Source organism: Phacochoerus africanus, chromosome 5, assembly GCF_016906955.1.
Source record: "Phacochoerus africanus isolate WHEZ1 chromosome 5, ROS_Pafr_v1, whole genome shotgun sequence".
Taxonomy (NCBI): domain Eukaryota; kingdom Metazoa; phylum Chordata; class Mammalia; order Artiodactyla; family Suidae; genus Phacochoerus; species Phacochoerus africanus.
The window spans coordinates 26741814-26763835 of NC_062548.1; the positions used below are offsets into that span (position 1 = coordinate 26741814).

A 22022-nucleotide genomic window follows, 5' to 3' on the forward strand; every position below is an offset into this window, starting at 1 on the left:
GAAAACGGAGGACAATAGATGCCGGGGGGGGGGTACCCGGATCCCGGGAGACCCCACCCAGATCCCTTGCTGCACGTGCTCATACCTGCCCCTTCTCCTGTCCCCTGGCTTGGGAAGTTGGGAGACCCTGCCCCATCCCCCGGGGGTGGCACACAGCCAGTGAGTGACGGCTGGAGGTACATCAGCTGGGCCCCGTTTCAGGGCTGAAGTTCCGGTTCTGCTCCAGACTGCCCCATGCAGCGGGCCAGGCCCAGCCGTCCTGCTTTCTGTACAGACGTTTCCTAAAGCGATTCCCACAGCACCTCATGGGCTTCGATGCTGTCCTGTCTCAGCCTCTGCCTCCAGGAAACCCCACGGGACAGACAGACTGGGGGACAGATGGACCGGTGCAGATGGAGTGGCGGGGCCGGGATGCGCCCCTGGCGGCCAGGGGAACCCGGGCAGCTCTCACCTGTAGTTGCAGGGCTCCGCCCCGAACAGACAAGCCAGGATCATTCGCTCAGCGGGGTAGCCCATGGCCACCAGCTCCTTGTTTGGAACCTGCGAGAAGATGTTGGTGGCCTGCAGGGTGTACCACTCCGTCACGGCCCGGGTGGCGCTGCTGAAGCTCCGGAAGGTGCATGTGGTCCCGTTGTGGCTGCACTGCGGGAGCAGAGGGGGTTCCTGTGGGTGGGGGGCCGCTAAAGGGCCGGGGCAGGGCGGGCACTGCCAGCTGCCCTTCCTTGGGCCACCTGCCCTGGGCTGCTGGGGACTGCGCTTGCACCCAGGGTCATAAGCCTTGGGCTGTGCCCTCGCACACAGCTGCAAGGTGGCAAGGACGCACACACACAGTGCCAGCCACCCCCATATAATATAGACTCAGGCAGAGCGAACACGCACACATGGTCACACAAATCCTGGTTTCTAACATCAGCAGCTATGTGTGTCCTGGACTCACAACTACACACACACACACACGTCCACATACCTAGATTCACATGAGTGGCACCACACTTGTGCTCATGCGGGCACACAGACAACAGACACACTTAGACCCTCCACTCCCCTGACCCTTTTTTAAAAAATATATATTTTTTTCTTTTTTTTAGGGCCACAGCTGCGGCATATGGAGGTTCCTAGGCTAGGGGTCCAATCGGAGCCACAGCTGCTGGTCTACACCACAGGCAGAGCAATGCAGGATCTGAACCACGTCTGCGACCTACACCACAGCTCCCGGCAACGCCAGATCCTTAACCCAACTGAGCAGGACCAGGGATCGAACCCGCAACCTCATAGATACTAGTCAGGTTCTTAACCCGCTGAGCCACAATAGGAATTCCCTCCCCTCTCTTCCCAGCCCCCTCCTGACACATCCAGAGGCAGCTCCTTGGAGGCTGTGTGGACCTTGAAGGACTCAAGACTCCAGGTTCTGCCTCCCCCTCAGCTGGGGAAGGACCAGCCTTGTCAGCCTGAGCCTGCAGGGGCGAGTAGGGCCCCTCCGCCACCAAGCCCAGGTCCCCTGCATGCCCAGGACTGAGAGGCCCTGGGACTCTGGCCTCGGCCACTCTGACTCTTCATGCTGGGACCCCGGGAGTCCTGAGGGGGAAGTTTCTGCTCAGTCCTGGGACAGCCCACCTCGGGCCAGCCTTGGGGCGGGGGGGGTATTCGTCTCCCCTGCAGGAGGTGGGAATAATATTTAAGGCTGACTCTGGCCCGGGTTCTGTTCTCAGGACTTTAGGTCTATTTAACCCATCTGTTCTCACAGCAGCCCTACCCCATCACCATGGAGACACTGAGGCCCAGAGAGGTTCCATCAGGCTTGATGACAGCAGACCCCCAGGCCACATGCACACTCACACGACTTATGGGCCCGCGCGCGCGCGCGCATGCGCGCACGCACACACACACACACACACACACACACACACACACACACACACACACCTGATCCCGAGAGCTGGTGCAGCCAACAGGGACACGCCTGCTTTACAGACGAGGAAACAGACACAGGAAGCTGGGTAAATGCATCCAAAATTAGTATGGTGTTGGGTCAGTGCCAGCTCTGGGCCTCTGGAGCTTCGTGCTGTTTGCTGATTTGGGTGGAGAGGCGGGGCCTGGGCTGCAGAAGCCCTGACCACGTGGGGGGCATGGGAGGCAGTGGCCCCCCTCTGGGGTGTGTATGGTCCCAGCCTGGGTCCCCAACCAAGGCGGATCACCCGCATCACCAGAGAGCCTATTAACAAGACAGATTCCTGGGTCTGGTCCCAGAACTGTCAGTTCAGATTCCCAGGAGGGCTCAGGGGTTTGTGTAGTTATGGAGCTAGCTCCCAGAGAATCCCAAGGCATAGACAGAGAACTTTCTTCCCGCTTGCAGGCTTGTGGGCATCCCAGCACCCCAGTTATGCTTTGGCAATGACTATACTGCATGGCTGTGGTTTTTCACCTGCCCAATATTTATGTCTCTGTCTTTTGATAATTCCTCCTTCAGGGAGCCACCCTTTCCCCCTTGCTCAGGCCATGTGGTCTGATAGAAGATGACATTACCCCCAGCTCTGGGGCACATGACTCAGGACTGGCCAATCATGACAGCCCGTCCTTCAGCCTATAGTGATTGGTTTAAGGATGAGCATGTGACCTGATGACCAGTCCCAGAGTTGGGCTGGAGCCATTGGGAAAAAAAGAGCTCTAAGAGTGCTAAGCTGGTGGGATGTACGCCTGGCATTGCCAGGGCCCTCCGTGTGGAGAGAGTCTGCCAGAGAGCAAAGTCAACCAAGAGAAAACCTAAATAATGTGGAGAGAGATGGAGTCCTGATGACAGCATTTGAATGCCTGGATCCAGCCACACCTGAACCCAATATACCCCTGGACTTCTCAGTATGTGAACCAAAGAATTTCCTGTTTTGCTTAAGATAGTTTGAACTGGATCACTGGCATCCAAAAGTGTCTCAACTAACACACCAGCTCTTTCTATTTTTAAAAAAGCACTGCAGGAGTTCCCATCGTGGCGCAGTGGTTAACGAATCTGACTAGGAACCATGAGGTTGCGGGTTCGGTCCCTGCCCTTGCTCAGTGGGTTAACGATCCGGCGTTGCCGTGAGCTGTGGGGTAGGTTGCAGATGTGGCTTGGATCCTGCGTTGCTGTGGCTCTGGTGTAGGCCAGTGGCTACAGCTCCGATTGGACCCCTAGCCTGGGAACCTCCATGTGCCGCGGGAGCGGCCCAAGAAATAGCAAAAAAAAAAAAAAAAAGCACTGTAAACATAGAAAATAGGCACTGGTTCCAGCCAATCTTTCCTCCGGCAACTCCCAGATTATTTAAGGGAGGAAACATCCTTTGGCCTCACTGGATAGGGCCCATTGCTTGACCTGTGCCCGTGGCCCACTTACTAGTTTCATGGCTATTTTGCATCCCGGGGCCCTGCAGGTCCTTTCGGGTGCCGGGCCGCTGCTTGCTGAGCCATTGTAGTTGTCTTCAAAGAGGTTAAGAACCACCGGGTGTTGGGGATTCTGCTCATTAATGAAGACCAAGGGCGTATGGTTCCAGATGGTGAAGTTCAGGATCTCGGTGGCATTGACATGGCTGAGCTCGGGAGCCAGAATCCTCTGCAGTACTGCCTCCATCAGCTCATCCAGGTCCTTCAGCAGATGCTGGACTTTGGAATACCTGGGTGGGGGAGAGGGCCAGTCAGAGGGCAAGGGGCAGAGCGGCCCCAGTCTGGGATCCCCTCCTATTCCAGTGTGGCAGCCACTACGTGTGAGAAGAATGCCCCCTTCTACTTCCCCCGCCAAGCACCCGCTTCTCTATCCCCCCACCCATACATCCATGCATCCTCTGCCCACCTCCTCACTCATTCACCCAGTATTTGGTGAGCACCTACTATGTGCCAGACACTGTGCAAGGCACAGAGGGTATTTTATAGCAGACAAGACAGATCGGGTCGCTTTCCTTATTCTTTTTCTTATTTGGTCTTTTTAGGGCTGCACCCTCAGCATAGGGAAGTCCTCAAGAGAGGGGTCTATTGGAGCTGTAACAACCAGCCTACGCCACAGGCACAGTGTCGCCAGATCTGAGCCACGCCTGCGACCTACACCACAGCTCATGGCAACGCCAGATCCTCAACCCACCGAACGAGGCCAGGGATCGAACCTGCGTCCTCATGGATGCTAGTTGGGTTCGTTACTGCTGAGCCATAACGGGAACACCTGGGTCTCTTTCCTTATGAAATTCACATTCCAGTGAGAAAGAGTCCTAAGAACACATGGCTGTGGATCCCTTACTATCTGCCAGGTGCTAAGGGCTTCACGTGTCTTATTTAATCTTTGCCACAATCCTATACGTGTGGATAAAGAAACTCTGCGAGTTGCTGTGATTTCCTGAGCTTCCCTCACTGACGAGGGGCAGAGCTGGGATTGGAACCCGGGTGTGGTGGGCTCCAGTAGGTGGGCTGTGTGCACACGGGGTTCTGACATCTGCCTCCCAGGAGGGATAGAAAGTGACGCCGGAGGGGCAGGTCTGTGATCCTGAGGTCTGAATTCTCCAGCAGCAATTTGGGGAACAGGAGCCAGTTTCAGGAGGAAGACGGCAGATGTGACAATGGGGCTGGGCTCCTGGGCTTTCTCTCCCCCCCAAGGCTCCCATATTGGAAATGGTGACCAGTCCGTGTGGCAGAAAAGGATCCACTCCAGCCAGTGTCCTCAGTCCCCCCTCAACACCCCGGTCACTCCATCCCAATTCACCCAAGACCCTGCTCCAGAGTCTGGTCTATGGGGCGATGTTTGTCAGCTCTGGCTGGAGGACTTCCTGTAGGAGAGAGTCCTAAACCCTAAAAACAGGGCCAAATGCCAGTACAAAGGTGGACAGCAGGCAGAGCGGACATCAGCTGCAGACGCTGACACCACCTGTCCCCTGACCATCAGACTAGCCACTCACATGCACGCATTGGGAAGGTTGTGGGCTGTGGGGTTGGGGGCTGCTATTACAGCCTAGAGAATCACAGCTGCTCTTGAGCTTGGTAAGTTCTAGGTGTGAATTCATGGGCTCTGGGTTCGAAATCCTCCAGCCACTTAACTTGACCTTGGGCAAGTTAACCTCTCTGAGGCTCTGTTCTCTCATCTACCAAATGAGGGGCTTAAAAAGAACCTCAAAAAATATCTGGTAGTCCCTGCCTTTAAGCACGCCAGTGTCTATTGATGTGATGTGTATTTATCAAGCACCTGCTATTGCCAGGCACTGCTCTAGGCACCAGGAATACACCAGTAATGAAAACAAAGTGCCAGAGGTTTTGTCGTGGCTCAGGGGTTAACGAATCCAACTAGGAACTGAGAGGTTGTGGGTTCGTTCCCTGGCCTTGCTCAGTGGGTTAAGGATCCGGCGTTGCCGTGAGCTGTGGTATATAGACTGTCAGCTGAAGCTGCGATGAGACCCCTAGCCTGGGAACCTCCATATGCCGCAGGTGTGGCCTTAGAAAAGGCAAAAAGACAAAAACAAACAAACAAACCAAAAAAAAAAAAAAACCCCCCAAAAACAAAAAAGAATTTTCTAGGAGTTCCCATTGTGGCTCAGAGATAACGAACCCGGCTGGTATCCATGAGGATGCAGATTTGATCCCTGGCCCCACTCAGTGAGGTAAGGATCTGGCGTTGCGGTGAGCTGTGGTATAGGTCACAGATGCAGCTCAGACCCTGCCCATTGCTGTGGCTGTGGTGTAGGATGGCAGGGGCAGCTACAATTTGACCCCTAGCCTGGGAACTTCCACATGCCACAGATGCAGCCCTATGAAAGAAAAGAAAAGAAAAAAAGTTTTCTTGAGTAGCTTCAAGGATTCACCCAAACAAGGAGGAACCCTCTTAGGAGAAAGGAGTGATGGTTTGATAACTGGAAATGTAATCAGGAAGTATGAATTCCCCTCTGTGACTTTCTTTTGGACAAGAACGTCTCCTGTGACTCAGACGCGCTGGCCCCTCTTCGGATTCCTTGAGAGCAGAGCACCAAGCTCTGTCTCACCCCAGGACCTTTGTATGTGCTGTGTCCTCCACTTGGGGCATTCTCTCCACTCTGGCCAACTTCTACTCATTCCTGGGGGTGTTTTTCTCTGACCCTCCCTGACTTTCCCCAATCCTGACCAGGTTGGGTCCCCTTGGGCATTCCCTTCATAAGCCATGCCATCAAGGGGTTAAACAGTGGCCTGCTCAGATCTGGTCTGCGTTCAAATCCCACAGTTGCTCCCTGTGTGTGTCTGGGCAAGTCCCCTCACTTCTCAGAATCTCCATTTCCTGACGTGTGAATGGGGGCTACTGCACTAGTGCCCACCCCCTAGGGGGGCTGTGTGGATTAGAATGACATGAATTACCCAAAGAACACTCAACATGCTGCCTGGCATTTCATAAGCACTCAATTATGGTTGATATATATGATGTATGTTATAATATATATTATATAAATCATCTATATGGTTGATATATATGTATTATGTACATATCAATCCTCACAATTATAAAGAATTCAATATTTATGAAAAAAAGATTGTTTTCTCTGATAGGCTGTGACAAAGGCAGGCACTTTGTTTTCTTTTTTCTTTTTCTTTTTTTTTTTGCCTTTTCTAGGGCTGCTTCCCGTGGCATATGGAGGTTCCCAGGCTAGGGGTCTCATCGGAGCTCTAGCCACCGGCCTACACCATAGCCACAGCAACGTGGGATCCGAGCCACATCTGCAACCTACACCACAGCTCACGGCAATGCCGGATCCTTAACCCACTGAGCAAGGCCAGGGATCGAACCCACAACCTCTCAGTTCCTAGTTGGATCCATTAACCCCTGAGCCACAACCAAAACTCTGGCACTTTGTTTTCATTACTGGTGTATTCCTGGTGCCTAGAGCAGTGCCTGGCAATAGCAGGTGCTCAATAAATACACATTGCATCAATAGACACTGGCGTGCTTAAAGGCAGGGACTACCAGGTATTTTTTGAGGTTCTTTTTAAGCCTGGGAGGTTTATGAATTTTGAATTTTACTTATTTCCAAGGGAGGAAAGCAAAGAAGGAGAGAGAGAGGGCTTCCTGTTGTGGTTTCGTGGATTAAGAACATGACATAGTGTCTGCGAGGATGAGGTCCGATCCCTGGCCTCGCTCAGTGGGTTCAGGATCTGGCATCGTTGCAAGGATGGAGCTTGGATCCAGCATTGCTGTGGCTGTGGCGTAGGGTGGCAGCTGCAGTTCGGATTGGACCCCTAGCCTGGAAACTTCCATATGCCCCAGGCGCGGCCGTAAAAATAAAAATAAGAGAGAGAGAGGAGAAGAAAGAAGGAAAGCTGGAAGGAAGGGCTTTTAAAAAAAGCAAGCAAGCGAGCAGCCCCACTGAGACCAGCTGTGCTCTCGGGACCACCTACTGGAAGGGGCTGGCATTGCAGATGGTGACGGCAGGGAAGTCCATGGTCTTGAAGCCCATGGAGAGGGAGACGCTGACCTCCCAGCTCAGGTAGGTCCTGATGAAGACGCCCCACTGCCAGCAGACGAGGGAGGTGAAGAGCAGCGTGAGCACGAACCACATGGCCTTCTTCTTGGGCCCCTCGCGGATGATGCGCTTGGGGCCGTGGGTGTTGGTGTTGTCACAGTACCACACCAGCAGCTCCTTGTAGGTGTAACCCGGGCCCTTCTGCAGCCGGTGCAGGCACTTTAGCAAGTACTTCTTCACGTGCATGGTGGCTCCTGCGGAGACACCCAGGGAAGCCGCGTCACCCATGGCACCTGCCCCGCATCCGAGGATGTCCCAGTCGTGGCCAGAGGCTGGGCCCTGGAGCCAGGCAGACGGGCCCTCCGTCCAGCCCTGCCTCCCTCCCACCCTTCCTGCCAGCTATCCTCTATCCTTCCAACCAAGCCAAAAGCATTTATGGAATGCCTACTGGATGCCAGGCCCGGAAGTCATCCCTCGGGACCCAAATGCGCAAAAGGGACACGACGTCTTCCCCCTGGGAATTGCCGGCTTAGTGGAACAAATTACTTAAACTCTCAACTCCTCACTTCCATGTGCAAAATGAGGACCATTGTATCTAATTGTTACAGGAGGGCTGGGAGGGTGAATTTAGGGGATGCATAAAAAGTCCCGAATGTTCAGCAGAGACGAAGTGGTCAGTATGATAGCGACCATTATCACCAGTTGTCAGTGCTGAGACCAAATAATCCATCAAAAATGCGCAGTGGAGTTCCCGTCCTGGCTCAGCGGAAACGAATCTGACTAGTGTCCATGAGGTTCCTAGACAAATCTAGGGCCGCTCCCACAGCATTTGGAGGTTCCCAGGCTAGGGGATGAATCGGAGCTGTAGCCGCCGGCCTATGCCAGAGCCACAGCAATGCAGGATCTGAGCCGCATCTGCAACTTACACCACCGCTCACGGCAACGCCAGATCCTTAACCCACTGAGCAAGGGCAGGGATCCAACCCACAACCCCATGGTTCCTAGTCAGATTCATTAACGACTGAGCCACGACGGGAACTCCAGAATGGATAGTCAAAAAAAAAAAAAAAAAAAAAAAAGCACACCGGAACAATGTCAACCCACACTAGATACAAAAATTACCTTGAAATGGATCTGAGACCTTAGAGCTAAAACTGTACCAGAAGAAAGTATGTGCCATTCTGTTGTAGGCAGAGACCTTTTAGATAGATCACTAAAATCATGAATAATAAAAGGAAAACAATACATTTGACTTTATTAAATTAAATCTTCTTCGCTTCAAAACACTGTTAAGAATTTGAAAGAGCAAGGAGTTCCCGTTGTGGCACAGTGGTTAACGAATCCGACTAGGAACCATGAGGTTGCGGGTTTGATCCCTGGCCTTGCTCAGTGGGTTAACGATCCAGCATTGCTGTGAGCTGTGGTGTAGGTTGCAGACGCGGCTTGGATCCCAAGTTGCTGTGGTTCTGGTGTAAGCCAGTGGCTACATCTCCGATTGGACCCCTATCCTGGGAACCTCCATATGCCTCGGGGGTGGCCCTAGAAACGGCAAAAAACAAAACAAATAAATAAATCTTTAAAAAAAAAAGAATTTGAAAGAGCAAGTCACTGGGAGATAACACTTGTAGTAATACGTCTGACAAAGCATTTGTATGCAGAATATATAAAGAATGCTTACAACTCAGAAGTTGCCTTTGTGGTTCCGTGGGTTAAGGATCCAACTAGTATCCATGAAGATGTGGGTTCCATCCCTGGCCTCGTTCAGTGGGTTAAGGACCTGGCGTTGCCACAATCTGTGGCATTGGTCGCAGATGTGGCTCGAATCCCGCATTGCTGTGGCTGTGACATAGGCTGGCAGCTGCAGCTCGGATTCGACCCCTAGCCTGGGAACTTCCATATGCTGCAAGTGTGGCCCTAAAAAGACAAACACCCACAAAAACAAGAATCCTTATAATGCAATAATATGACAAACAACCCAACCAAAAAAAAAAAAAAAAAAGAGGGCAAAAGATTTTTAAAAACTTCAGGAATTCCTGTTGTGGCTCCATGGTTAGTGAATCTGACTAGGAACCATGAGGTTGAGGGTTCAACCCCTGGCCTCGCTCAGTAGGTTAAGGATCCAGCATTGTCATGAGCTGTGGTGTAGGTCACAGACGTGGCTCGGGTCTGGTGTTGCTGTGGCTGTGGTGTAGGCTGGTGGCTATAGCTCTGATTCGACCCCTAGCCTGGGAACCTCCCTATGCCGAGGGCGCGGCCCTAGAAAAGGCAAAAACAAACAAAAAAACCCTTCATCATTAGTCACTGGGGAAATGCAAATCAAAACCATGAGGTACCATTTTCCACCCACTAGAAGGACTGACAGAAGCTGGTGTTAACAAGGACCATGGAGAAATCAGAACGCTCCTGCCCGACTGATTGGAATGCAAACACGCACGACTGATTGGAATGCACTTTGGAAAACAGTTTGGCAGTTTCTCATAAAGCTAAATGGACACATCATATGACCCGTCAGCTCCCTTTTTATTTATCCAAGAGGCCTGAAAACATATGTTCCCACCAAGACGTGTACGTATATCTTCACAGCAGGCTTATTCATTAATGATCTCAAAGTGGAAACAAGCCAAATGTCCCCCAACAGGTGCCTAAGTCAATCGAAACATACCCATACAGTGCAATACTATTCAGCAATAAAAGGAAACAACTATATATATTTTTTGGGGGTCGCTTTGTGGCACACGGAGTTCCCAGGCCAGGGTTCTGATCTGAGAGGCAGTTGTGACCCACTGTGACGCCAGATCCTTAACCCACTGTGCCAGGCTGGGCATCGGATCTGTGACCCGGTGCTCCAGAGATGCTGCTGATCCTGTTACATCACAGCGGGAACTCCGGGAACCAGCTATTGATACATACAACAGCACGGATGGAATATTTTTTTTTTTAAGCCACTAGGCTGAGTAAAAAAAGCCAGACACGGAAAAATACACACAAGAGGATTCCATTTATATGAAGCCCTGGGAGAGATCTAACTAATCTACAGTGACAGAAAGCAGACCAGTGATTCCTGGGGCCTGATGAGAACAGAGGACTGACTGGAAAGGTAGACCAGGAGTCTTTTCGGAGGTGATGCAAATTTTTTTGTGTGTGGGGGGCGCACCTGTGGCATATGGAAGTTCCCAGGCTAGGGGTCGAATCAGAACTACAGCTGCCAGTCTACAGCACAGCCACAGCAACAAGGGATCCAAGCTGTGTCTGTGACCTACATCACAGCTCACGGCAACCCCGGCTCCCTGACCCACTGATGGAGGGCAGGGATTGAACCCGCATCCTCAGGAATACTAGTTGGATTTGTTTCCGCTGCACCACGACGGGAACTCCAATATTCTGTATCTTGAGTGAAATGTATTAACTGATTAAATGTAAAAATGCATCAAATGCTATACTTAAAATGGAGGTATTTTATTGTCTATAAATTATATCTAAATAAAGCTTTAACAAAAAAATTCAATCCACTGCCATCTCACAATTGTGTGAGTTCACATCTAAAACAAAAATCCAGATTTTCTTCAACTTTTGAAAAACCAGAAAGACCTGGGTGGAGTTCATATTGTGGCTCAGCGGGTTAAGTGGTCAGGTTAACTTGACATAGGAGTTCCCATCGTGGTGCAGTGGAAACAAATCCGACTAGGAACCATGAGGTTGTGGGTTCGATCCCTGGCCTTGCTCAGTGGGTTAAGGATCTGGCGTTGTCATGAGCTGTGGTGTAGGTCGCAGATGTGGCTTGGATCGGGCATTGCTATGGCTGTGGTGTAGGCCAGCAGCTGTAGCTCCAATTAGACCCCTAGCCTGGGAACTTCTATATGGCACGAGTGTGGCCCTAAAAAGCAAAAAAAAAAAAAAAAAAAAAAAAAAAAAGAAAAAAGAAAAAAGAGAGAGAGCGAGCGAGAGAAACTGACATAGTTAGTATCCGTGAGGATGTGGGTTTGATCCCTGGCCTCGATCAGTGGATTAAGGATCCTAGGTTTTGCCACAAGCTGTGGCGTAGATCACAGATGCAGCTTGGATCCAGTATTGCTGTGGCTGTGGCATAGGCTGACAGCTGCAGCTCCGATTCAAGCCCTAGCCTGGGAACCTCCATATGCCGAGGGTGCAGTCGTAAAAAGGAAAAAAAAAAAGAAAGAAAAAAAGAAAAAAAGAAAGATCTGATAACCATCCCCATCCGGCAGCTTCTGCTAGAACTGACCAGTGCTGCCCGCATAGGATGGAGCCCTGGGCTCCCCAGTTCGCCCCAATTCTCCCCATCCCCTGTTTTCTCATACTCAGCCCACTTCAGTCATTTTTTAATTCCCTGCTTTGGCTTAGGTGGACATCTGACTTTGTGACCCCTGTAAATTGTAGCTCAGATGCTTTCATTAAAATCCCCTGTACTTATTTTTTTTTTTTTGCAGGAAAACCTCAATTATCCAAGTTTATCAGGGAATCAAAGTTCTGAGAAGCTGGATTTTAGCGTTAATTGAAGGTTAAACCAAAAACGGATTGGACTCTGGTTATTGAAAAGTCATTCCCGCTTCAGCCTCTCTAGCTCTAGCTCATGACTGGCTCTTTGTTGTTGAGAACTTGGCGGGGTCAGAGCCACTGCTGTATCAGCCTAGAGATGGTAAAGGAGAGTTTGGGGGGTGGTGGGTGGGGAGTCAGCATCTGGACACTCCTGGGACCCCGTTGCTATTCATAAGCACAAATATATGCATTTCAGGGAGTTCCTGCTGTGGCTCAGTGGGTCAAGAACCCAACTACTATCCTGAGGCTGTGGGTTCAATCCCTGGCCTTGCTCAGTGGGTTAAAGATCTAGCATTGCTGCAAGCTGTGGTATAGGTCGCAGATGCAACCTGGATCCTGCGTGGCTGTAGCTGTGGTGTAGACTGGAAGCTACAGCTCTGATTCGACCTGTAGCCTGGGAACTTCCATGTGCCTCAGGTGTGGCCTTAGGAAAAAAAAAAAAAAAGTGTATTCCAGGCACCCAGGTTTTGGTCCCTAAACACCATCCTTGCCTAAAGGGAACCAGGGCTTCTTAGAAAAATGGATGATGCCAGTTTGGTTGCAGCAAATGTACAAAAGAAGCCTGACATATCTTATCAAACCATAAAGCAAAGAAATCTATCAGAGTCTACTTGGGTCAGTTAAAAGGACTCTTACTGGCAAAGATGGGACAATTTGAGCACCGTTTTTTTTTTTAAATGATTGTGATTTTTTTCCATTATAGTTGGTTTACAAGGTTTTGTCAATTTTCTACTGCACAGCAAAGTGACCCAGTCACACACACACACACACACACACACACTCACATACACACACACATTATTTTTCTCACATTATCCTCCATCACGTTCCACCATAAGTGACTAGATACAGTTCCCTGGGCTGGGCATCAGTTTTAAAAAAGCATGCACTTAATTGAGACATATTAAATGCATAAAAATCCACACGCTTATAACACTACTGAAAATGGGGGGAATAAGTAGAACATGAATGTTATTAATTAATATGTGTCATTACTAAATGGGTCCCATTCAGGTTGTCGTACGTGGATTTGGGGGCGCTAGCAGTTGTTATCAATAAACTTATTAATTTACCGCAAGAGTCTGGAAATTTGAAGATCCAGCCTGTTTTTGTATGGCCCCCAGGCTAAGAATGGTTTTTATGTTTTCAAAGAGTTGTTAAAAAAAAAAAAAAGATGTGGTGTTTGTGGTGCACAAGACAACAGAAAAATTTGTCAAAACCTGATATACTGTGTCCTATAGGTTTGCATTAAATAAGAAGTCCCTAAAATGGGTTTTCATATAAATATTTATAACTTTGATTTCATTATTCGCCCCTCAAATACCTGCTCATTCAATGTTTCCCAAACATCAATCATTTGCAAACCACTTAATTTTTTGCTAAATCCCTATAGCACTCATATTCACTTAATATATAACATCATCTGAATTCACCTTTTTTTTTTTTTTGTCTTTTTAGGGCTGCACCCTCGGCATATGGAGTTTCCCAGGCTAGGGGTCGAATTGGAGCTAGAGCAACCAGCCTGCACCACAGCCACAGCAACGCCAAATCTGAGCGGTGTCTGTGACCTACACCACAGCCCATGGCAAGGCCAGATCCTTAACCCACTGAGTGAGGCCAGGAATCGAATCTGAGTCCTCGTGGATACTAGACAGATTTTTTTGCACTGAGCTACAACAGGAACTCCTGAACTCACCATTTTTGCTTTAAGAAAATTCTCCCCCACCTTGGAGTTCTTGTCATGGCACAGTGGAAATGAATCCAACAAGGAACCATGGGGTTGCGGGTTCGATCCCTGGCCTTGCACAGCGGGTTAAGGATCCGGCGTTGCCCTGAGCTGTGGTGAAGGTTGCAGACGCGACTTGGATCTGGCATTGCTGTGGCTCTGGTGCAGGCCGGCAGCAACAGCTTGGATTGGACCTAGCCTGGGAACCTCCATATGCCGTGGGTGCAGCCCTAGAAAAGGCAAAAGACAAAAAAAAAAAAAAAAAAATTCTCCTCCACCTTACGCAACACTACACCTGTGAATAAGTTTGATAGGCTAAGCCATTTTTTTCTTAAGACAGATCCAAATAATTTCAGTTTAAAAAACGGTTCCTCTTAAAAGAGAAAATTAAGAGTTCCTGCCATGGCGCCGCGGAAACGAATCCAACTAGGAACCATGAGGTTACGGGTTTGATCCCTGGCCTCGCTCAGTGGGTTAAGGATCCAGCATTGCCGTGAGCTGTGGTTTTAGGTGGCAGATGCAGCTCGGACCTGGCGTGGCTGTGGCCAGAGGCTACAGCTCCGATTAGACCCCTAGCCTGGGAATCGCCATATGCTGCGGGTGTGGCTCCCAAAAGGCATTAAAAAAAGAAGACAAAAAAAATACAAGAGGACATTAAAATTATCTTCCTTGTGCCCCTTGAGGAAAGTCTCTGTTCATTTGTCTTCTCCCAGTGGAAACATACACCCTCTAGCAAGCATTTCCTCCTCTGTCTTCATATCAGCCTTTCCAACACATCGGGACAGCCATTCTCATGCCCATTTCAGAGAGAGGGTAACCAGAGCATGGAGAGACTCACGGTCACAGTGAGTTAGACAGATCTGGAAATAGAAACTAGGTCACTGACTTCCAGCCACCTCTCACCGACATGCTTCCTGCGATACCTGCCCTCCTGCTCCCGGCTCTAGGGAGTGCTGAGTAAATCTGCAGTGTGGCAATAGCCTTGTATGTGCACATATGCACCTGCTTTGCCCAAGGCTGCGGTTCCACAGACCTCTAGGGGTCCTCCTATAAAGCCAGAGGCAGTGGGACTGATAAGATAATAATAATAAAAAAAAGATGGCTCTTGGGGGGATGGGGGTGGGGCAAAACAGGGGAAGGAGATGAAAAGTTACCAACGACTAGGTATAAATAAAATAGGTGAGCTATAAGGATGTCATACAGCCAGTATCCTAGAATAACTTTATATGGAGTGTACTTATAAAAATATCGAATCACTATGCCATACACCTGAACCTAATTTCGTAATGCAAGTCAACTATATTTCATTTTTTTTTTTTTACAGTGGCTTCTTCCTGTCCTTCAAGAGAGGAGACGCAAAGGTCTTATTTGAGCTGCTCAGAGAGAGAGAATGCTGCCATCATTAAGGGATCATTAAGGGAGAGATAAGAAAGGGAAGATTAGAACACAAAGCCAGCATGCATTTGTGTAAAAAAAAAAGAGAGAGAGAGAGAGAAAGAGTCTAGAGATACTTAGCTGTGTGTGCATAGTTCTTCTCCAGGTGGCTATAAAAGAAAGTGATAATATAAGTTGCCTTTGAGAAAGGGGATTGGGGGAGTTCCCGCAGTGGCTCAGTGGTTAACGAACCCAACTAGTAACCTTGAGGTTGGGGGTTTGATCCCTGGCCTTGCTCAGTGGGTTAAAGATCCAGTGTTGCCGTGAGCTGTGGTATAGGTCGCAGATGTGGCTCGAATCCTGGGTTGCTGTGGCTGTGGCGTAGGCCGGCAGCTATAGCTCTGATTCGACCCCTAGCCTGAGGACCTTCATATACCACGGGTGTGACCCTAAAAAGCAAAAAAAAAAAAAAAAAAAAAGGGAGAATGGGTGGTGGTTGCAGGTACAAGCAGGGAAGAAGAATTTTAAAAATGAGTTACCCGGGAGTTCCCGTCGTGGCGCAGTGGTTAATGAATCCGATTAGGAACCATGAGGTTGCGGGTTCGGTCCCTGCCCTTGCTCAGTGGGTTAACGATCCGGTGTTGCTGTGAGCTGTGGTGTAGGTTGCAGACGCGGCTCGGATCCTGCGTTGCTGTGGCTCTGGCGTAGGCCGGTGGCTACAGCTCCGATTCAGCCCCTGGCCTGGGAACCTCCATATGCTGCGGGAGCGGCCCAAGAGATAGCAACAATAACAACAACAACAACAGAAAGACAAAAAATAAATAAATAAATAAATAAAAATGAGTTACCCCTTCTGTAACTTTTTGTATTTTGGACCGTGTCAATTTTTAATCTAATCATTTATTCAGTCAGGAAATATTTATTAAGCACAGTGCTCAGCACTGTTCTAGGCACTCAACATCTATCAATAAACAAACAGTGGAGAAAGAAATCCCTGGAGCTCCCTGGTGGCTCACTGGGTTAAGGACCCAGCCTAGACACTGCCGTGGTGCTGGTTGAATTCCTGGACTGGGAACTTCTGCATGCCACAGATAGTTTTGGCCAAAAATCACAAAAAGATGGAGTTCCATCCTGGCGCAGTGGAAACGAATCCAACTAGGAACCATGAGGCCTAGGTTTGACCCCTGGCCTTGCTCAGTGGGGTAAGGATCTGGCGTTGCCATGAGCTGTGGTGTAGGTTGCAGATGTGGCTCGGATGTGGCGTTGTTGTGGCTGTGGCGTAGTCCGGTAGCAGCAGCTCTGATTAGACCCCTAGCCTGGGAACCTCCATATGCTGCGAGTGAACCCCTAAAAAGACAAAAAAAATATATATATATCGAAAAGAAAGGAAGAAAGAAACAAAGAAAGAAAGAGAGAGAAAGGAAGAAATCCCCGCCTTTGCGTAGCCTACATGCTCCCAGGAGATAGAAAAGAATATTTAAAAAAGCAATTTTAAAATCTACGCTGATTGGAGTACAGTAGGAAAATCTCCATGGGAACCATCAGATTCACAAAGATCCAAACATTTTGTCACACCAAGGATTGGCCAAACACACCTTTACCTGCCTGAGGGGTTGAACTTGGTACAGTCATTGGAGAACAGTTTGGCAGACTCGATTGCATTTAAAAGGTGACAGCCAGGAACACTTCCTGTGCGTGTTTCTATATGTGCTGGCATGCATGGATGCGTGGGTGCGCAAGCGTGTACGTGTGCACACGCACTCACAGGCATGCAGGGAGCATGGCGACTGCAACCCTGTAACACCCTCAAACTGGAAACAACCTGACCGCCCAGAGTGCAAAGGCTACTGGGGGTGGGGGTGGGATGGATGGGTGCCAACCACTCCCCACAAGAACTGTGCGAGCAAAGCAAGGAAGAACAAGCTTCTGGTGAGATCTGGTGGCAGAAAAAGCCTGGACTAGAGCAGTGCACGTGCAGCCTGGATGAGTGCTTTCAGGGAGCTGAGGCATTGATGCGCATGGCTTTTGGGGGGGGATGGTCCGGGCTGAGGCAGCCAGAGCACCTGCCTCCCCCACCGTCAGGCACAAGCCGCCTTGCGCCTTTACCTTAGTGCTTGATACAAACAGGTTCATTCTCTAGCTTCCATGACGTGAGATTCTGGAAGGAACTGGTTCGTTCCAGCCCCCAAATGCTAAGAATTTATGGCACTGTCATGCCGATGTCATATCTGAGCCCTCTCGGGCGGGGTCACAGATGGGTCACTGTCCTCCCTCTCTGCTGTGCTGAGGCAGCGACCCTACTCCCGCACTGTGAGGAGGCGTCCTTTGGGGTCCCTGCCTCCACATTTTGGGGTGACTAAGGTGCCCGCACACTCCCTTTGTCCCCAAGCTAAAGAAAAGCATCTTTTCAGAAAAGGCCAATCAGGACAGACACTTTGCAATCTGGGGTGTAGGGAAAAAAAGCCCAGGAGGAGTGGGGACAGAGCAGTGACCCTGACAGAGCCAGCGCGGGGGCAAAGGCTGACATCATCTCTATCCCCAACCCCACTCCAGGCTCCCTCGTGCCCGCCTGCTGGCTTGAAGCAGCCCTGCTGTGCCAGTCTGGCCGGTCCTGGGATAAAAGATGAGTAATCACATCAGGACAAGCGCTGAAAGCTGGTGAAGAACGCGGGCCACGCCTTGCAGGGAACAGGGACCAGGGACCAGGTAGACAAGCTGATCTGGTCTCCAGATATGAAGCCAAGACTGCAGTCCTTCTCCTTCTGGCCAGCTCCCTGGTGGACTGGAGCAACGGAGACCCCACTGCCCAGAGCTCAGGACACTATCCGCCCTAGCTGCTCAGGGACCACATGCAAAGCAGGATGCAGGAGCCAAGACATTTGGGGGGAAAGGTTTTGTCAGCGCTTCCTGGTGGACTGGTGCTCTTGCTGCTAATAAGGCATCTATGGCCCCAAGAATGGCTGCTTACACCTGCTTTTCTCCCCAATTGTTGTACAGGCTGGGCTGCTCTGTGTGCTCAGCTGTGGGCTGCAGCCACACAGAGGGGTACCTTTTTCTAATTTGCTCTGTGGCATCATATGGGCCAGCAGGGGCGTCCTGCCAAGCATCAGCTTCTGCCTGGAGACCACGGTCACCAATATTTGACTGAGCTGAGCCATGCTTTCCTTTTTTTCCCTTTTTCCAGCTGCACCTGTGGTCTGTGGAAGTTCCCAGGCCAGGGGTCGAATCGGCACCTATGTCACCGCCATAGCAACTGGATCTGAGTCGCATCCGCGACCTACACGGCAGCTTAGAGCAACGCCAGATCCTAACCCCACTGAGCAATGCCAGGGATCAAACCTGTGTCCTCACAGAGACAAGGTCGGGCTAAGCTGAACCACAACAGGAACTCCTGGGCCATATTTTCAAAAGGAGAGTCTCCTATGCCCTGGCTGGAATGTGGGAGTGGATTTCCCCTCAATACAGGAAAAAAAAAAAAAAAATCCAATCAAGATTGAGTTTTCATGGAGTTCCTGTTGTGGCACAGTGGTTAATGAATCCGACTAGGAACCATGAGGTTGCGGGTTCGATCCCTGCCCTTGCTCAGTGGGTTAAGGATCTAGCATAGGTTGCAGATAAGGCTCTGATCCCGAGTTGCTGTGGCTGTGTGTAGGCCGGTGGCTGCAGCTCCGATTAGACCCTCAGCCTGGGAACCTCCATATGCCGCGGGTGTGGCCCTAGAAAAGACAAAAAAGACAAAAAAAAAAGAAGAAGAAGCTGAAAAAGAATATGTGTGTGTGTGTAACTGAATTGCTGTGCTATGCACCTGAAACTAACACGATATTGTAAATTAACCATGCTTTAGCAACAACAAAAAAAGAAAACCAAAACCAGAACCAAATAAACAAAATGAATAGAACAGTTAAATACATGTTTGCAGATGGATGGATACCAACCAGACAAATACCATTGAAGTATTAGGTCGTGATGTGCAATATGGGAACTCATTTTTTTTTTTTGATAGTAAAAGAAATAAAGATCATGATACAAGGATGAGAACCCTGGGTCTGCCCCTTTCCTGGAACGTTGGTACATCCCGAGAGCACAGACCAGGGAACCCCTTTCCTGGTGATGATGCATCGCCCACTTCCTAAGAGTCACTTTTACCAGCCCCAACCAAGAGCTTAGAGTCAAACGCCTACCATCATTTATATGATAATTATATTATGTATACTTTTTTTTTTGTCTTTTTAGGGCCGCACCTGCAGCATATGGAGGTTCCCAGGCTAGGGGTCTAGTCGGAGCTACAGCTGCCCGCCTACACCACAGCCTCAGCAACGCAAGATCTGAGCCGAATCTGCAAACTACACCACAGCTCACGGCAATGTCGGATCCTCAACCCACTGAGTGAGGCCAGGGATCGAATCCGCAACCTCATGGTTCCTAGTCGGGTTCGTTTACGCTGTACCACTACGGGAATTCATACGTATACATTTTTATGACTGCACCTGCAGCATATGAAAGTTCCTGGGCCAGGGGTTGGGAGCCAAAGCTGAGGCCTCTGCCACAGCTGAGGTAACACCAGGTCTGAACTGCATCTGTGACCTACGATGCAGCTTTCGGCCATGCTGATCCTTAATCCATGGAGCCAGACCAGGGATCGAACCCACATCCTCCCAGAGACAACACAGATCTTAACCCACTAAGCCACAGTGGGAACTCCTATTTTATTTTTTAAAGACTCACACAATTGCTGGGAGATGCCAGGGACCCCTTCATGTGCCAACATGATAATCTAATGTCTAAAGAAAATCTCAGTACACAGATGTTTGGGAAACTCTCACTTCAAAAATAAATGCTCCAAGTCACGTGAGGGATGGTGAAACCAGAGACCCCACCCACAGTGCAGAGGCATTTACCACAATCTTGCAGGACAGAACGTCTATGCTCAAAAGTGACCAGACCAGACCAGCTTCCAGGTTTTAGGAACTCAGATGGTGGATCTGCTTGTAAGAAAGCTGACTGCTTGTAAGAAAGCTTTCTGTTTTTTTTTTTTTCCACTTTCCTTTTGGCCACCCCATGCCATATGGAGCTAGTTGTGACCTAGGCTGCAGCTGTGGCAACACCGGATCCTTAACACTGTGCCGGGCGGGGCACAGAACCTGCCTCCCAAGGCTCTCAGGACACCACCAATCCTGTTGTGCCACAGCGGGAACTCTACCTTCTGGATTTTTTTTTTTTTATTTGTCTTTTCTAGGGCCACACCCATGGCATAGGGGTCTAATTGGAACTGTAGCCACCGGCCTACACCACAGCTCGAGGCAGCACTGGATCCTTAACGCACTGAGCAAGGGCAGGGATCGAACCCGCAACCTCATGGTTCCTAGTCAGATTCGTCCACGACAGGAACTCCACCTTCTGGGTTTTTAATCCAGCTCATCCTTGAAGGATAAAGAAGCTCCAAGCTGCTGCCTCCGAAGACAGAGGCCTCTTGCAGCAAAGGCGGTTCAAGGACCAGAGCTGAAGGTGTCTTTCTGGTCTCTGAGACTAACTGCCTGATACACAAGCACCAACCTGGGTTTTGCCCCCATGATCTGGGCTGCATATGGGTACCAATTACACTCGCATCGACTTCACATTTTTCTTTACATTGACTCATTCTTGTCTTCACTTAAGCACTGACTTTAGCTTCGTTCACAAAATCACAGGCTTGATGTACTAATTACCTGTGTTTTCTCATACACCTCAACATAAATAATTACTAATGAGATGAGAGACATCGGTCTGGGCACCATCTAAGACCATCTCCACACACCCTGCTACCCAGGGAGATAGAGTCAGCAAACATCTCCCCTTGTCTCATCACCTCACCGGATGAGATAAAATACCGGGATTCTTGCAACTCAAAGACGAGCCGCTGGCCGGCTGTACTGACCCCTTGGCCCCCAGCGGCTGTGCACCTCCGGGGTTCTTGCAAAACTGGTTCTGTAGGTTTCTCAGCTCCTGGGTCTAGGATTATATCAGCCTCTATCCCAGGAGAAACCTGACACATATCCTGCAACCCCAGCCAGTAGACCCCAAAGTCCAAGGCATCTGATGGGGCCACGGCCGGCAAAAAAACACATTTTGGGGTATGATTTTTCAAGAAGAAATGCTTTGGGCTTTGGCCAATATGCTGAACCCTGGAGGACCCATCTTGTCATGAGGCCAGAGTACTTCTGGTTTGTCATTTCCTCATCCATCGGGTGACCACGTACCACAGGTGAGTTGGAAAGGTGACCACACCTTGTGGCAATCAAACCCTTGCTGTCTGGCTTCCCTGCATGAACACAGAAGCTCATGGCAAGAAAATATAAATGTATGACAGGGGCAGAAGGAGGATACAGTGAGAACAGGCACGTGATGGAATACTGGGGAAGGATGCTTATTTTTTTTCTAAACTATGACTTTCTAGGCATCGATGTGCATAGGGGAACAAAATGGATGAAATTAACCAGAGTGTTTATATCGATTATGTTTGGGTGGAAGGACCTTGGGTTATTTATTACAAATTGTTTTTAGTTTCTCTGTGTTTTGGAACATTCTTACATATATTGCTTGTCTCATAAAAAATTATAAATGAGAAAATGACTTGTAGAGCAACATAGAAAAAAGCTTGTGGCAGAGTGTTACTTGAGAGAAGTGAAATTATAGCTTTATGGAAAAATCAATTGTCAGGAAATAGGTTAAGGCACTGTGAATTATAGAAGTTTTTTTTTTTTTTAATGTAGGCTTCCTAGAATTTAGGGGAAATTCTGGGGAAAGGGGGAGGGAGGATGCTGGATTGGTTGGGATTGGTGTCTACTATTTGGCAGAATCGGGACTTGTTAGAGAAATTCACCTGGATGTATATTTCACCCTGTATTCTCATATCTGTAAATATTTTCCAAAATTTTCTGTTACTTCTATAGTTTTTTTTTTTT

The 22022-nt window shown here is 49.4% G+C and overlaps 1 protein-coding gene across 1 annotated transcript in view; it reads right to left on the reverse strand.

The window, feature by feature from the left end:
- Positions 1 to 22022, reverse strand: part of SCNN1B (sodium channel epithelial 1 subunit beta) — a 72372-nt gene that overhangs the window by 21124 nt on the left and 29226 nt on the right. The window contains exons 2-4 of the mRNA XM_047780316.1: positions 7363 to 7681; positions 3365 to 3641; positions 452 to 642 (exon numbers count right to left, since the gene is read on the reverse strand). Coding sequence (XP_047636272.1) covers positions 452 to 642; positions 3365 to 3641; positions 7363 to 7673 — 779 coding nt within the window. The 5' untranslated portion in view covers positions 7674 to 7681. The remainder of the gene's footprint in view (positions 1 to 451; positions 643 to 3364; positions 3642 to 7362; positions 7682 to 22022) is intronic.